This window comes from Thrips palmi, unplaced genomic scaffold, assembly GCF_012932325.1.
Source record: "Thrips palmi isolate BJ-2018 unplaced genomic scaffold, TpBJ-2018v1 HiC_scaffold_8, whole genome shotgun sequence".
Taxonomy (NCBI): Eukaryota; Metazoa; Arthropoda; class Insecta; order Thysanoptera; family Thripidae; genus Thrips; species Thrips palmi.
The window spans coordinates 5,138,337-5,155,319 of record NW_023144635.1 but is presented as its reverse complement, the minus strand read 5'-3'; the positions used below and the strand labels follow the sequence as shown (position 1 = coordinate 5,155,319).

Here is a 16,983-nt window from a genome sequence, read left to right as displayed (position 1 = left end):
GGGGAGGGGGGCGGCGCGGGGCGGGGCGGCGCTGCCAAGAGGGGTACGCAGAGCCCCCCCGAGCGCTCGTTCGGGCCGGGGGTGAGGCCGGGGGTGGGTGGTGGGGCGGCAGGGCCGTTTGCGCGTGCGCGCGCTCGGAGCTCGCTTGGCCCCTGCCCCCTCGGCGACCCGCGCCCCCTCCGCGCCCCCTCCGCGCCCCCTCGGTGGGTGGGCGTGCTGGTGGTGCTGCCTCGCTGCTGGGCTGCCAGGGCTGGCAGGGCCACCAGGGCTGTGCCAGGGCTGAGGCAGCGCGCCGCCCCCAGTCCTCCCCAGTCCTCAGTCTCCCAGGCAGCAGTGGGGCCGCTCCGGCGCACGGCAGGGCTGTGCCAGGGCTGTGGCGACCGCTGCCTTCCTCTGGGCTCCCCGCAGCCTGCCTCTCGGCCTGCATGGCCTGCATGGCCAGCTTGGCCAGCTTGCGGGCATGGTGCAGCGCGTGACCTAGTCGGCCAGGATGGCGGCGTGGCTGCTGGGGCCGCGGCCGGACCTGGCCCGGGGCCTCGGCCTGGGCCGCCTCGGACTGCACGGCCTCCTCATGCTCATCGCCGCCTCCACCAGCCTGCTGCACCCCGGCGGCAGGCCTCCACCCCTCGCCATGGCAGCGTAAGTACAACAACGAGTGCATTGTAGTGGAGGCAAGCGGCGCAAGCGGCGCCCACGCCGGCCCCGCGCACCACGCCGAGCAAGCGAAGCGCGAAGCAAGCCGAGCAAGGCGCCATGCAGCCCGGCCCAGCCCGGCCCAGCCCGGCCCGGGGCGTGGCGGCGCGGCGCGGGGCGGGGCGGTCCTAGGGCGGGGCACGGAGGGGCGGGGGATGTTGTGGTAGGGAGGGTGCTGGACCAGTGTGAGCCTAGCACGCTGGGCTGGGCCCGGGCTTTAGTGGGGCCGGGCGGGGCGGGGAGCAGTGAGTGGAGCGCCATGCTCGCAGGCCAGGGGGGCTGCTCAATGCTTTCATCCCCCCTCTCTCTCCCTCCTTCCCTCTCTCTCTCTCGCTCCCTCCCCCTCTCACTCTCCCACTGTCGCACCCCCTCTCTGTTTCATTGTCGGCCAGCTCTGTGTGACTGTGTGTGTGACTGTGTGAGTGTGTCGCCCACTTTCCTTTTCCGTGTTGGTTTCTTTTTCTTCTTCTTTTTCGAGTGTGCCCGTTGTTCCTCTGTTTGCCTCTCTTTGCTTCCTAACGCCTTCCATAACCTTTCCCCGCGAGTCCGGGAGAGAGGTAGAGAGTCTGCGAGTGTGTGCGTGCGTGTGTGTGTCTGTGTTGTTTCGGCAGCCTTTGCCTGGCTGGCTGGCTGCCGCTGCAGCATCCCCTTTGCCCTTTGGGTAATGAGAGCGCGCCCCTCACCGCCGCCACCGCCCCCCACCGCCCCCCTCCGCCCCGGCCGCCCCCCGCCGCCCTCGCCGCCCTGCGGTTCCAAACGGCTGCAAATAAAACATGGAAACGGTGTTCATCGCGGCGCGGAGCGCGGAGGCTGCGGCGGGGAGCACGGCGGCCAAGTGCGCAGTTCGGCCGCCGAGGATGGCAGTTTGTTGACAGTGCGGGGCCGGAAGGCACGGGAAGCGCCAAGCCGCCAAGCCAAGGGAGCTTCCGGGAAGCCACGCTCCCGTTAGCGCCACGCCGCGTTCCCCGAGCCTCCATGCCCCCACCGAGGTCCTCGCCGAGGTCGCCGCCGCGTGTCGCTGGAGCACGTCGTCGTCGCCGACGGCGGGGAATAACAATGCTCAATTGGAGTCCGTCAGGGCGACGCCAGGCGACGCAGTGTTATGCCAAAGCCGTGTCAACAGCGCCTGTTTTCCGGCAAACCAAAGGCGGGTCGAGCCAGCCCAAGCGTAGCCGGGCCCAAGGCAGCGGCGGGGCCCAAGGCAGCTCGCGGCGCCCTTGTTTTTAGGGTGTGCCAACAAGCCTCTGCGGCCCCGCCGCGTTCTTGTGCTCGGGACCGCGGGGCGTGGCGGGGCGGGGAGGGGCGGGGCGTGGCGGGGCGGGGTGGGGCGGGGCGTGGCGGGGCGGGGTGGGGCGGTGGGGCTGTGGCTTCCATCCGCAACCCTTGCTGGATTGAGTTCCGTTCGGAAATCGCCCTACCCAAGCAGACGCCACCCCTGTCTCTCGTACGCAACAACACAGCCCCGTCCTTCCCGCCGCTGGCCGGCACCACAGGACTGCATTCTGAATGTGTGTTTGTGTGTTTGTGTGTGTGGGGGGGGGCGTTTATGATTGATGCTGACGGCCCCTTCGCGTGCGTGGGGGCGTCCGGGGGGCGCGCTGGTCAGAAGACAAGGAGGCTGAACGAAAAAGGGGCCAACTATACCAAGAAAGGGGGGCGAGGCAAGGCGAAGACGGTTCGCGGAAGCGGAGGGCCGGGAGGGCCGGTCGCGGGGAGGGGAGGTAGAGGGGAAGATTTATTGGGTGTGGACCTTAGTAATACGTTTCCGATAGCGGTGTGCTCAGTCTATATCCAGGGACCAAGTCCGCTCGCGTAGTCGCCGGCAGGGCCGTGCTCTCTCCACTCCACCTGGAAGCCCGAAATCTGTTTGCGGCTCGCGGCGCCCCGGTGACCGGCTGCTCCCCTACAGTGTGAGTGCGGGTCCAGCCCCACCCTCTTTCCCCTTTTCTCCCCTTTCCCCCGCAGGCCCGCAGATAGTTGCCATATTTGAATGTGCGCGCCACTGGGCCGCGTGATAAGAAAAGCAAGGTACGGCCAAAATTTACGGGGTCATTACTTTATCTGGGCGGCCGATCGGCAACGCACGCTGACCCTGCTGGAGTGGTACCCTGCGGCAGGGCGCGGCACGGCAGGGCGCGGCAGGGCGCGGCGCGGCGGCCCGAATATCAAACAACTCAGATTTATCTTGCAGGTGTCAAGGGCGGCGGCGGATAGGCGTGTCGTGGTTTCCCGTTGTCTGTTATCGTGGACGTCTTCCTCCCCGCCGTGCAGCCCGCGCTCTGCTCTCCTCCGCGCACCTCCGCGTCAACGTGGCGGTGCCACAGTGTGGTGCCGCGCAGTGCCGCGCCGGGGCAGCCCACCCGTGTACACTCGTTGTTGCCGCCTCACTCAGTGTGTGTATGTGTGTGTGTGTGTGTGAGTGGCGTAATAGCGTGAGCGTGCACGTCAAAGGACGCGGCTCACTGAACGGCTCAGATTATTAGTGGCCACTAAGGCAGTCACGCCTCACCGCTCCCCCGGGCTCCCCCCTCCCCCTCCCCCATCGCCATGGTGACCGCAGGGCTGTGCCGCCATGGCGCCATTATGAAAGAGACAGGCTTAGCCGCGCGCTTCTTTTTGGGACCGCTTTTCCCGGAACTCAGCCGGCGGCTCTGGCCGAGTTTAAAGTCGATTTGGCCGGAAAGTGGAAAAGTGGCGCTGAGTGGAGCGCGATCGCGGCGCATTACTTACGGTTTTCCTTTGGCCGCGTTGATTGCACATTCCCGGCGGGGGAACGGGGACCGCGCAATGACGGCGTAATCAGATTAATAAGATTCAAACAAGACGTGTCCTTGACGACCGCCTTGCACTGCACGGCCTGCACGCCATCGGCGCACTAATTACTACTCCACCTGGCCGCCGTTCGCGCCCTCGTCGCCCTCAACGAGCACGCCGCGGTCGCCATGCGCGAAAAAAAGACCCCGTCGACCGCCGCACCGCCGTCCATCGCGAGGCTAGTGGTAGAAAAATAAAGAGCGGGAAAATAAACATGGCCGTATTGGGCGCCTGCGTTTATGTGTCAGTCGAATCTGCTCTCATACATACAGAGCAGCTGTTTGCGGGGCGCCCGGCAGAAAGTGACAGAGCAGCGACGCGGCAGTGACGCGGCAGTGACACGCGCGTGTGTCCCGAGACAAACGGCACCGTCTGGAAAGGTAAATGAAATTCAACAGATAACGCGCACGCGTTTCCGGGCTGGCGTGCCGGCCGCGCTGCCCTGGCAGGGAAAGAGAGAGAGAGGAATACGAAACAAAAAAGATTTGCTGACTTGTCGCACGCACTCTCCGAGGGCCCACCGCACGTCTCACAGCCCGGCGGCCTGGAGGCCTGCAGGCCTGGAGGCCCGGAGGCCCGGACCTACGCCAGGCTCCTCAATAATTCAGCGCACCTGATCGCCAACCCTCGTATCGCTCAACGCCCCGCCCCGCCTCGCTTCGCCACGCCCGGCGCGGCACCGCCCACTAGGCACACAGTGGATCGGCGAGGCGATCCGCGTGAATACAAGCAGCCCGCCGTGGATGGATTACACCCGCACACAACGCCCGCCCTCACGCGTGTACACACCGTACACACACACACACAGACACGCACATGCGTGTGTCGGAGTGACTGTATTTCACCCTCTCATTTCTGATCCCGACAACAAGGACGACAGCAACTGCAGCACGCCAACGAGGGCGCCGACGTCAACAACAAAGACAGTCGCAATAACAACCAACAAAAACAACCACGACAGCATCGGGAAATCGCGGTGACACTGTATCGCTCCGAACGACGTGGCCGCCTTTCAGCACACAAGCACGGCATCCGTTGGGGCGGATAGTGCGAATCGTGCCAATAATTGATAAGGCCTGTGCCCGACGGTGCTCGGAAAGCAGTATTCGCAGACACTGCCGCGCTTCGGGTGCTTCGGGTTCCTATCGACCACGCGGCCTTGCTCCGCCAACCCAGCGCGGCACGGCCCGGCCCGCTGGCTGTGTTGTGGTGATCGACTGTCAGATATTTCGGGCCATCGACAGGAGACTTCCCCCTCCTCCAGGCCGGCCTTCTTCGTGCGCGCCGCGTGCCGTGTCGGCGACGGCCCAAAGAGTGGAGCGTCTTGCCGTCGTGGAGGCCGCGGCGGCCGTGGCGGCCCCCAGGCCGTCGGCGCCTCCCCGGCCGATGTCGCGTATGTCGCCGATGTCTGCTTCGACCAGCCGGGCGACAGCCGGGCGACACGCTGTTTCAATCACTCTGCGCGCCGCGGGGCCGCGCGCGCATGCACCGCACTCCGTACACCCTGCACGGCGACGGCGAGGCCGTCACGGAGGAAGTCGCCGTCACGGAGGTGGCGGGGCGCGGCGGCGCGGTGGGGCTGCGGGGGCGCGGCTTCTAATCACCGCCAGCCCCGCCCCCTCCTTCGCCCTCCTTCGCGGCGCGCTGGTCGGTCGCGTGCTCACTGCCGTCTTGGGTTTTCTTCCCCGATCGGCCGGAGATTGATTATCTGGACGAGGAGTATCGGCCTAAACCGCTTAGGAGCGCCCCGCCCCACCCCGCCCCGCCCCACCCGCACGGCGCACCTGATGAGGGCAGCACGCTCCTGTAAGCAAAGCGCGCGCGCAAAACTGTTAATAAGTTGCAAAATTGACTTACCCCGTTACGCGCGCGCGGAGCGAGGCACGGTTTCTAAATAAAGGTGTCGCAGCCAGTGCCTCCACGCCGAAGCGCGCGGCTCGGTGGCTTGGCGCTTTGCTCTTTGCAAACGCCCCGTCGCGAAATGAAGCGAAGCGAGCGAAGCCCAGGGAAGGAGAAGCCGGAGAAACGGACGGGGCGCGCGACGTTGGGCATCCGACCGAACCACCGAGACGTAACGCAAGTTGGTTCTCGGCGGCGACGGCCTCGAGTGCAGGCAGCCCGAGTGGCGCGAGCCGAGCGGAGGGAGGACGCCGCGCAGGTGCCTCTCGCAGTCAACCAGTCACGCCGCCACGCGCCGGTGACTGACTAGGCCAATGAGTCGCCCCGCGGCACGCCGACGCGACCGCCGCCCTCGCCCTTCACCCTTCCCTCGCCTTGCTTCGGTTCCCTTCGGTTCCCTTCGGTTCCCTCGGCTGCCGCGTGCCCTCTGATTTTACAGGCCACGGCACAAATTGCTTGTTGACATTCGATTAGTCTGCCGGGGCGGCAAAGGCGCGCGCGGAGGCGAGAGGCGGCCTCGCAGCTCGCCGTCCTCGCCGTCCTCGCCGTCCTCGCCGTCCTCGCCACACACGAGCCGGGGACTGCGGTCGGGAGGGGGCGCTGCGTCCCCGCACTCACACACAGGCACACAGCCACACGCACACAAAGACGGGCCCCTTGCATGCCGAACACAGAGGGACCCGCACAGGAGCACACGCAACGTCGTGCAGCCACGCCACACAGTGCGCCCCCTTCCACCGCCCCCTCCCCGCCCTCCCCGCCCCCGCCTCACGTGCGCCATGCAGGCGGGAAGCTCGAGGTGAGAAGGCGCTGCGGTGGGCAACTGTGTTGTGGCAGTAAAGTAGTACACGCCGAACAACGGGCACAGCGGAAGGATTCCATTCCGAGCGGTTCGGAGAAAACGAATTCTGTAAACATTCTGCTTGCAACAACACAGATTGCTTATGTTTTGAAGTAGGTATCATCTGCCTTGAAGTTGCATTTAACTATGGCACATCGGTGGCTCCGTGATGTCGAAACGTTGGCTGGTGGCCGGCGGTGCGGCATAATGGTGGTGCAGTGGATAGCGTGGCGGGGTGCGGCGGCGCGCGAGGGGTGCACAACGGAGTGGGCCCCCCGCCGTCCCCGCCGCCCCCGCCACTCCCGTCGGCCGTCGCAATGAATGCACGCCGAGAGGGGCAATTATACGGACTGACTGACTCGGCGCCGCGCCACGCCGCGCTTAGGCGTCAAGCGGTGACGGGCAGACGGGCAGGCAGCCGGCCGGACAGACGGGCAGGCAGCCAGGCGGGCGGCGGCGGGTTGTGCAGCCACCCAATGGAGCCGGGCATGCATGCAGGCTAATCAGTGGAAGGGGCGCCCCCCTCCCCCCCGCCGCCAAGCCCCCAGGGCCGCTGGATGGTCACCGCCCCCATGGCGTGTCACCGGACACTATCTGAGCGGCGGAGCGGCGGGGAAAGACCGCAGCGGGAGCGGCGAGCGGCCGGGCCGGGCATTGGCTGCCTCGCCTGTGCTTTCGTCGGCCTGTCTCTCTCGCACCCTTACGGGACGCGCCATGAGTGCGAGAGAGAGAGAGAGAGACCCCTTACTCGTAATCAGTCTACTGGCCCCATGGCCTCGCCGGCCGGACGGGCCGGGACAGCCGTCGTGCCCGCCGTCCCGAAGCCAATCCAAACGGATTTCACGAGCGGGGCAAACGGATTGAGTAAAACGCAACGTGTGCATGTGCAGGCGCGGCGCGGCGGGGCGGGCACGCGAGCGGAGAGAGAGAAACGACAGCAAAGTGCTCGTTTTCCTTTCTCTCTTTTTTATCGGGTCACTCATCCCCGGCGCGGCCGTCAAGCACTTTGACACTCCGTGGTCAGCGGGGTCACACGACGCCGCGCCACGCCGCGCCCCTCGCCGCGCTGCAGGGGGCCGCATTGCCCGGCATGGCCGCTAACGTCCGCGCGCTGCAGAGCGCTGCCGAGCGGTGCAGCACAGCGCGGCTAATTAGTTGGCGAGTTATTCCTGCGCGGCCGGCTCGGCTCGGCCCGAGGCTGCGGCCCCCGCTGGCCCGGCTAGACCACCCGGCTCGGCTCGGCTCGCATGCGGGGAGCGGCGCGGCGTGGAGCCAGTTGGCCGTGCGGAAATTAACGTGTGTTGGTAATGCAAGTGAGTGACTGCGATAAAAGCAGGTGATGCATGGCGCCGTGACGTGCCGCCCCGCTATCTGCATGGCGGGAAGGGCACGGCCTGCACGGCCTGCACGGCCTGCACGCGCCGCATGGGGTGCTCCAGTAGTACTCCAGCCTGCCTGCTGCGGCGGGGAGGCCGAGGCCAGGCCGGGGCAGACTTTACTGCCGCCCCGCCCCGCGCTGATTCGGCCTCTGTGATTGGTTGGAGGTGCACCCAGCAAACTTGGCCTCTGTTTCGGTCCCGACCTCGCCGGGTCGTTGAGGCGTGCAGCCCTGGCCTGGCAGGTGGCCTCGGCTCCGGCGGCGCGGCGGCCTCCACCCCAGTCCGAACAGCCATGGCACAGCCCAGCCCCGCTGCGGCCCGCTGGCCCGCTGGCCCGGACACGCCGTGACCCGTGAAATGTACGCAGCGCGCACCGCCGGCTGCCTAACTTCCATGCGAGGGGCGGGGAGGGGTCGGCAACCCGCACCGCACCGCCGCCATGGCCATGCCGCCAGGCCGCCAGGCCTCCATGCCGCACGCCCACAATGAGCTGATTGCTGATTCAATAAGCAAGACCGCTGTCGTCCCACGACCTGCCCCACCCTTCGCTGACCCCGGCGGGCCCCACCGCGCCCACCACACCGGCGTAACAAAGTATTGGAAGCGGCCGCCGAAGCGCAGTCACACAAAAAGAAGCAGCCTGCGGTCGAGAGGGCCGGGCCGAGGGCCGGCCTCTGTCTTTTGATGGCCCATTACGCGCGGGTCCTTGCCCCGTAAATCTCATCCCATCAATGTTGTTGTTGTTATCTTGCGGGCCGCTTTGTGTTTGTGTTGTTGTTGTTGCTTCGAGATGGATAGCCGCCCAATCTAGCGCGGCCCGATCGGCGCTGGAATGCCGCAGCCCAGCCGGCCCGCCCACATCCACGCCACTGCTTTCCATTATTCAGAATTTTAAAAAGAGGGAAAAGAAAATTGCTGACGCAGAATGGAATGAAATACCTCGCCAATTAAACAGCACACGAACGATAAGAAGAAAAAAATGTCCGGTTTTCCTTTTAAAAGTTCGCCACGCGCGGCGCGCGCATTGTGTCTCTGGAATACACTGGAACTCGAACTGGAACTGGAATTCTGGGAAAGTCTAACAAGGCCGACGCAAACCCCCCGCCACCCCGGTCTGGAAGACGGATCGGATGGTCAGGGCGCGGCACGGCACGGCGCGGCACGGCTTGGCGTGGCGCTTGTCCCAATCAGTACTGCCTGTCCTGTCCGTGACGCCCTTCTCTGATTGCGTGTTGCGAGCGAGTCGCACCTCGTCCGTCATGGTGACACCCCCTCGCCGCCCCCCACCCCCACCACACTGGCAGGGGCAGGGCCAGCAGGGCGCTGCCTGGAAACATCGCATCGTGCGTACCGCCGGGACTGGCGAGCCAACTGTGGTTTACATCGGTTTCAGTCGATTTTCCGCCCACGCCCTGCCCAGCCCTGCCCACGCCAAGCCCACGCCCGCTCCTGGTGCTAACCTGGTCCGGACACGCAGAGGACTGCGGCGCGTTCGGGGCGTTCGGGGCGTTCGGGGCGTTCCCGCTATCGCTCGGCGCCGATCTGATCGAACCCCACGTCCGTGATTGGGGCCGCGCGTTCCCCCTGCGTCGCTGCGTCGCTGCGTCCCTGCGTCCCTCGTGTGAAGCGTGGGGAAGCAGATATCAGAGCGGGGCGGGGCGGGGCGGGCAGGGTGGAAGCCCCGCCCGAGTCTAACTGTCACTCTGTAAGTCGTCATGTCGACCTGCGGGCTCGGCGGGGCGCAGGGCAGAGGGGCGTCGTAGTGTATTGAACCCCCGAGGCCACGGCCTCGCACAGCGACGTGGGTCCGGCGGACGCCCTTCGGTCTCGACACTCAATGCTCCCAACTTTCCCAGGACAGCAATGGCAGGGTGGTCCAGTCCGCCTCGGGTCCGGTGCCGCCATGGCCTTGCCGCCCGTGCCGTAGCCCGAAGCAGGCTGAAGCAGGCTGAAGCCATCTGATTGATGAAAGTCCTCTAATCGGTTGAATACGACTGTCCCTCCCCCCTCCCCCTTCCCCGCCCTGTGCGTCACCGAAATGCCCGCCTCGGCCCGCGCGCCATCTCAAAGGCTCAGGCGGCCGAAAGCTTCCCGAAATGAGCTTAAGAAAAGTTGCCGCTGTTGTTCGTCCTTTTCTGCCCCTCTAGTTGATGTTGTTTCTTGTTTGTTGTTCGGTGCAGCCCCGAACACGCGGGCGTGGGATGGAGGGTGGAGGGCTCCTCTCTGCGCTTGTCAGGCCCAGGCTGTTCCCTTTTCCCTTCCCGATGCCAGTGCGGCTCGGCTCGACTCGGCCCCGCCCTCCAGCCTGGAGTTCAGCCGGCAGGGATCACCTGCTGTCCGGCGCACGCCTCGGATGCACAAGCGCGGTACCAGCACGCACAGACACACACAGTCACGCGCTCACACACAGTCACGCGCTCACACACAGTCACGCGCTCACACACAGTCACGCGCTCACACACAGTCACGCGCTCACACACAGTCACGCGCTCGCACACACGCGAGGATATGTCGTCATCGGACACGTCCCGGCTGCCATGATTGGCCAACACGTTGGCGGTGCGTGGTGCGTGGCCGATTGTTGGCAACACCGTCTGCTGTTGCCCTTCCCGTCATTTTGCGTGAGTGTGTGTGTGAGTGTGGACTAAGATATCGCATACGGTCAATAGCCATGGTTCATGAATGAGGTCCACCCACACCAACGGGGGGTGCAGCCGGCGCACGCGAAGCCATCGTTAGTGTGGGTGAGTGTGTGTATGGGACCTGAGGGTGTGTGTGTGTCTGTGCGTGTGTGTGTGTGTGCGGTGGGTGGGTGCCAGGTTATTACCAGGCCATTGTGATGTATTTCGAGGTGAAGCGCCTGCAGAGGTGGGGGTAGGCCGCATGCGCGGTGCACCGGAGAGCGGGTTGCCCACCTCGTCCATTGCAGGCGGGGAGTCGGGACGCATCTGCTCAGTAACGCAGCGCCGCTTGGAGAGACATCCGCCTTGGCGTTCCTTTGAGTCTCACTCTCCCGTCGCCCTCCTCCTCTCCGACCCCACCCCACCCCGCCCCACCCCACCCCGCCACGCTGCAGTAACCCTCCCCGCTCACCACCGCCCCCAAAGTCGTGGCTCGGTCAGCGGCCCAAGTTGGTGCTGCTCCCCAGAACTTTCCGTTCCTATTGGAAAACAATTACCTGTTTCGTCCGGGCTGCCTTTTGATTTATTTCATGACCCGGCTGGCCTGATTGACTGCCGCCACTGCTGCCGAGGCAAAGGAGGGAGGGAGGGAGGGGAGAGAGGGAGAGAGGGAGAGAGGGAGAGAGAAATCTTGCCTGGCAATGATTCCGTCGTGGTGATCTACCTCCAAAATTTTTGGAATTCCAGGACACCAGGATGTAGAGGAGACCCTGAGCCAGCGCTCGGGACTGAGGAGAGTCTCTTCGACAGGGTCTCCGACTGACTGACACGCTGTCGCGTCCGAGGACCGTGCAATTATTTCGCAGTGTTCTCGCGGGCCCACGCAAATGGGGCAGACATAAGGCGATCCGTCTCGCAGCGACGGTGACACCCTGCGCGCCCCGCCTCAGCGACGCCCAATTGACTCGGAGGAGGCGCGGCGGGGTCGGCGCTAGCGCTGCTCCAGGACAGTCAGGGACAGTCGGGAACGAGATCTCTTGAGCTCGACGGGGATGGGGTGCGGGGCGTGGCGGGGCGTGGCGTGGCGGAGCGGGGCGCAATACCCTCACGTCTGTTCTTTACGGGCCACCCCACGCCTCGCCACGCCGCCGCGCCCCGGCTAGTCTGCCATGCACGGCGGCGAGTTGAGTTTGCCTTGCTCAGGTCGAGAAACCCACCCACCCCTGGGCCTGCCAGCGCCGCACCGCCCCTCCCCCCCCCTCCCCCCCCTCTCCCCACCCCCTCGCCGGCGCCGGCGAGTCTCAGGCGTCGCGTGAGCCTTCGGCGCGGAGCCTTCGGCACACAGCCTTCGGCAGCTCGCAGCCCCGCGCCTTCGGACTCCTTCGGGGCGGCGCGGCGGAGTGCCTAGTCCGGCCCCCGGGGAGCGCTGCGTGCGTGAGCGTGCATCGCTCGCACCTCGGCACGAACAGACTTCGGCAGTTCGGCAGCGGCCCCGAAGGCGACGCTCGGCACCTCGTCGACGGTCTTCAGGGAAAGGGCTTTGGCTTGGCCCGGTGTTGGCCCGGTGTGTGAACGGTGGAGGCCTTCTTGAAGGCGGCGAGCGACTGGCGGTATCGACCTCGGCGTGTGCGGCTGATATGACCTGATTCGCAGCGCCCCGCCACGCCCCGCCACGCCCCGCACGCGCTGGCCGTTCGGTTGCCATTTTTTGGTCGCTAGACTGACGCGTTAATAATCCGAGGCCTTCGCTTCACGCTGCGGCGCCGAGGCATGGGCCAAGCCATGGGCCAAGGCATGGGCGGCGCGGAGCGCGGAGGCGGGACCGAGGTCACAGCCACGCCGTGCCCATAACAGCCATACATTTTATTTTTCCACCCCGACCAACTCTTGGCCACCGCCCAGCACCGCCCCGCCGCGCCTCGCCGCGCCCTGCCCAGGGCTGAGCAGCGCTCGGCAGCGCTCGGCAGCGCTCGTGGGTTGTTGGCCTCCCTTGTAGGCCTTCGCCCTCCCGCGCGCCGCCCCACCCCGCGCCACCAGCCGCCACCCACCGCGGGGCTGCGGGGTGCGGGGCTGCGGGGCCACCTCGGCCTGCACGCCATGCGCACGCCACCTCCAGGACCCACCAGGACCCGGCGGGACGGGTCCGCCATTCCGCCAGTCCACCGGGCCGCCCCCGGCCCAGCTGCCTGCGTCTCATAACCTTCCCATTGTCCGGCCCCCAAGCCGCCCTCGCCTCGCCTCGGCCTCGGCGTCACACCTCCACGTGGCCGGACTCGGAAGAGCGGCCGGGCAGTCCAGAGGGGCGGAGGCGGCTCGTTGGACCAGTCCACGAGGCGGAGCGAGGCTGGCCCCGCCGAGATAGCACACTTTGATTCGACAAGACCCATTTCGAGGAGTCCATCCATTACGCGGCCATAACCACGCCGAGCCTGGCGGGCCTGGCGGCTGGGGCACCGCGTCCTCGTGTAACGGCGGGGCGGCGCGGGGCGGCCGCACTTTGCAGGCAAGGCAGCGCCGAGGCAGACGAGGACGGCGGTCTTGGAGGGGCGGGGATCTTAATTCCAAACGGCTAAGGCTGTGCAGCCGAGATAAGCCCCGCCCGGCACGCCACGCCACGGCGGCGGCGTCGCGGAGGCCTTCCTCGAGATGACGCGCACCATGTCTGCTGAAGAAGACCGCGCCGCAATTAGAGCCGCGTGACACACTCGCGTGACGCCACGCCAACCACCTCGTCACGCCTGTCACGCCTCGTCACGCCGCGCGCCAACTTTGCGGCGCCGCTTATTTCTTTGGATCTAATTCGAGTTGCGTGCGGCGGCCGAGTCACCTGCGACGCCGCACCCCGCCGCACCCCACCCCGCCCCGCCTCTGCTGCGGCGCGAACCGCCAGCTGCAGCCCCTTAGCGAGCCATTTAGGGCGCGAGTGCTTAGACGACGACGAGGACGAGGGTCTCCAGGGGCTTTGACGGCGACGGGGGCGGGGACGGCGCGCTCCGGATGACAGGACCATCCAACACTGGTGGCGCCGTGGCTGCGGGGCTGCGGGGGCTGCGGGGGCTGCGGGGGCTGCGAGGACGGCTTTGAGGGGACGCCGTGGACCGCCCGCTGCGGCAGCATGGCGGCGGCAAGCGCTTTCACGGGGCAGCCTGCCCAGCACTGCCGCACAGCCTTCCAGGCCTTGCCTTGCAGCTTGCCGAGGGCCTCCTTCTCCTTTTTCCCGGCCGGAATGAGAGGAAGCATATGTCAGCCTGCCCGACCCCGCTGCGCCACGCCTCCCCCCTCCTCTCCGACTGCCGGCCTGCTGCGTCGCCGCCAACGCCATTATTCACAGGCAAATTATTTGCAGTGTACTTTCGCCGCGCGCCATATGCCGCCATGCCGCTGACCGTACTCTTTGTCATCAAATTAAATTTTCCTCGAGAGATAAAGGGCCGCGCACCCCGCCCCCTCCTATTTTCTGCCGAATGTACGGTTTCTATTTTTCTTCCCCGCCACCTCCGACAACCCCGGCACCCCCGACACCCTCGCCGTCGTCGCCCCCCGCGCCGCGCAGAGATCTCTATCGATTGGAAGCTGGTCGGGCCCGGCGGGGGGCGCCGGGGGGCGCCGGGAGCGCCTATGAGTTGTTTTAGTCAAATTTGGGGAAAATCCGCGCCGTCGCTGGCGGTCCATGTTTCCGGTCTGGCGCTTCGTGGCCTCATCCGGAGCAGAACGGAGCGGAGCAGAGCGCCCGCGGAGCGCGGCGTAGGCAACCTGAACGGCCCCGCGCGCGCCGGGATGCCTAGCCTCGGCTTTGCAGGCGCTCCGCGTACTCCGCGTGCTGCTGGCCCCGCCTTTGGGCGCCTCCCCCCCCCCCGGGCACGCCCGCGGCCCGGCACGCCGCGCTGACTCAGGGGCCATCGCCATCGCCATCCAGCGGATATTGTTGGCGCAGTTTGCACCCGCCGCGCCTGGGCCGCGCCTGGGCCGCCTCCCCCTCCCCCCGCCTTATTCTCTTTTTGCGGACAATGGTGCTTCGACAATCCTGCAGCGCCTCGCCTGGCCTCGCCTCCTCTCCCAATGTTGAACTCCATTCTTCTATTTGCCGTATGCCGGGCCGCCGGTCCCCCACTTATCTGCCTTTGCGACGACCAGAGAGTTCTGTCCGTCCGTCCGTCCGCCGTCTGTCTGTCTGCCTGTCTGTTCGCCTGCTCATCTGCTCTCATCATTCGACCTGTCGGCTCAATCGTCAACGCGACCCGCTTTGCGAAAGGGGGAGGGGTGTGCGGCAGTGTGGGTGTACCGGGGCAGGGGGCTGGGGCTGCCAGGGCTGGCAGGGAGGAGCGAGGGCGGGCTGCAGAGGAAAAGAGGTTGGGCAGGGCAGGGGTGGGGTGGGGTGGGGGCTCGGAGCTCCGGTCGCGTTCTCAACGAAACTCTGACCTCCGGGCCAATCGGTATCACTTGTCTTCGCGGGAAACCCGAAAAGGAATCGGAAGGGGCGGGACAGGGGCCGCGGGGGGTGGAGGAGTGGAAGGGGGAAGGGGGAGGGGCGCCCCGGCCTTCCGCTTTACGGCGACACCCCAACTAAATTATTCGCAGCGGTGACAGGCAAAGTATAACCCTCCGAAAAAAAAAATAGTATGGAAATGGGAGGGACGGAAAGGGAAAAAAAACTTTCCACATTTCTGCGATAAAAATTTGTGCTCGCAATGGTAATGAAAATAAACCCGAATAGAGCTGTTTGCTCCTCGCAGGGCCGAGCTAGCACAGCGACTGTCTCACTCGCACCCCAAGGGCCGCCAAGGGCCACGCAGGAGTGCGAGAAGGACGGAATCAGCCTTCTGGCCCTGCTGGCCCTGCTGGCCCTGCTGGCCCAGCCCAGCGCACACGAACCAGTGACATACGCGCGGGCCGCCATGCAGACTGCCATTATGCTGCCATGCTGGCTCTAGCTGGCTCCAGGGCCGCTGGATACATGTACATGACATCTCTTCTTTTCAGTGGCCCAGCTGTCCCCGCCACGCCCCGCCACGCCCCGCTCCGCCCCGCCACGCCCCGCCTGGCGGAGGTTGTGACCCTATACGAGAGGTCCCAGGGCGCCCCGTCTCTTCGGTCCCCTGACACGCATGCGGCCCGCACGCCGCCCCCACACGCCGCCCCCACACGCCGCCCCCACACGCCGCCCCCGCACACCACCCCGGCCGCCCCGCGCTGTGTTAGGCCCTCTTCACTGGCCCCCTGCTTTGCAGCCCCCTCGGCTCCGCCCGCCTCGCCTCTCCCTCGCACCAAATAGCCTATGTATTTTTGTGCTTTTGTTGTCCTTGCCGAAACTCCTTCTTCTCCCTCAGCCTTCCTGGACCGTCCCCCCTTCGTCCGTCCTTCTATTTCGACCATTTTCCCTCTTTTTTCGTGCACGTACTTTGTTTCCCCGCCTCAAGTGGCGCGCTGGCCGCCACGGTGGAAACATCTTCCCTCCATTTTTTGGAATATTCGATGGCGAGTTTGAAGCAGACGCGATAGCGCGATAGCCGCTGCGTCCTATTTTCGTGTTTCCAGACAGCGGCTTAATCGCCCATCCAGCTTGAGAGCTCCGAAAGTACACGACTTTTAGTTTCCAGAGTAACGACGGACCTGCGGCTTGGCGAGAGAAAAATGATTATGACACAAAGTAACAAAGAGGAGAAAAAAAACGAGAAAAAAATCCCGGAGCCCTGGCGGCGTGCACACTGCGACCTTGACGTGCGGGAAGAGAGAGGAAAGTTTGAGCGGGAAATTTGAGCCCTGGCGCAGGAATCTGTTGATGTCGATAACTCAGAATAGGTGGCGTCCAAACCTCCAACCGCCAACCTCCCTGATTCTTTCAACTTTGTGACGGGTTTTTAAAACACAATGGCGCCGTGGCAGTGCGGTGGCAGTTAGTGTGGTGGCAGCCCTGCGCAGGGCCGGCCGCGCGCAGGAAGCAGCGGCGGCAGCGCCGGCCGCATAAAGATAGGCCCTCGTGTGGGCCTCGGCTGCGCTGTCATTACCACCTGCCCACCGGCCTCGCTGCCCCGCCCCTCGGACCCGCCACGCCTCGGGCCTTCATCCTGCGTGGTGTACGGCACGCCGTCGGCGCGCCGTCGGCACGCCACGGCGAAGGGAGAGAGAGAGAGGAGAGGAACGATAATGGTAAAAGCGATTAACCTTTGAAACTTTAAAAGCTCATCCCACTGTGCCGGGCATGGGCTTTGGGCGCCGCCGGGGCGCTGGCCGGCAAGCTGGGCCGGGCAGGCTGGGCTGGCTGGGCCGCAGCGACGCTGTAAGGGCTCGGGGCGGTCCGGGCGGCAGCGCGCTGTGGCGGCCTCTCCGGGTCATCACGCTGCCGTTGGTCGTCGTCGGTGCTTAGACCGGCCGCCGCCAGAGTTTCGTCGTTTGGGAACCGCGGTGGAGCGCGGCCGTCCGCACGTCCCAAGCTTCCCTTCCTTCTCTGTCTCTGCCTCTCACTCTCTCTCTCACTCCCTCTCTCACTCTCTCTCTCTCTCTGTCTCTCTCCCTCTCTCTCCTTTTTACCTCAGTGAGCGCGAATTATTGGCACTACAAATTGCGGCCGTCCGTCGGGAAAAAGAGAATCAAACGAACGATGAAATATTCACTAATTTATACGGAAAGAGGAAACTCCTTGATTGCCGGAGCGGCGTAACGTCCATCACGAGCTCGACCCCCCCCCCCCCCCCCCCACTTTTCACCCTGCGCGCCCGGCGCGGCCCGGCACCCCGTG

The 16,983-nt window shown here is 65.7% G+C and overlaps 1 protein-coding gene across 11 annotated transcripts in view; it reads left to right on the top strand.

Moving 5' to 3' along the window:
* The first annotated feature begins 321 nt into the window (after positions 1-321).
* The window catches only part of LOC117653803 (gamma-aminobutyric acid receptor subunit beta), a 64,591-nt gene continuing 47,929 nt past the window's right edge, over positions 322-16,983 (top strand). For 5 of the 11 annotated variants that reach the window (XR_004588251.1, XR_004588252.1, XM_034399715.1 and 2 more), the window contains exon 1: positions 326-639. Coding sequence is in view for 9 of the 11 variants with exons in the window: in XM_034399715.1 (XP_034255606.1) it covers positions 491-639 (149 nt within the window). In the remaining 2 variants the exon portion in view is untranslated. Of the gene's footprint in view, positions 640-16,983 lie in introns of all 11 variants that reach the window. The other 6 variants (XM_034399711.1, XM_034399712.1, XM_034399709.1 and 3 more) reach the window with 2 other exon arrangements.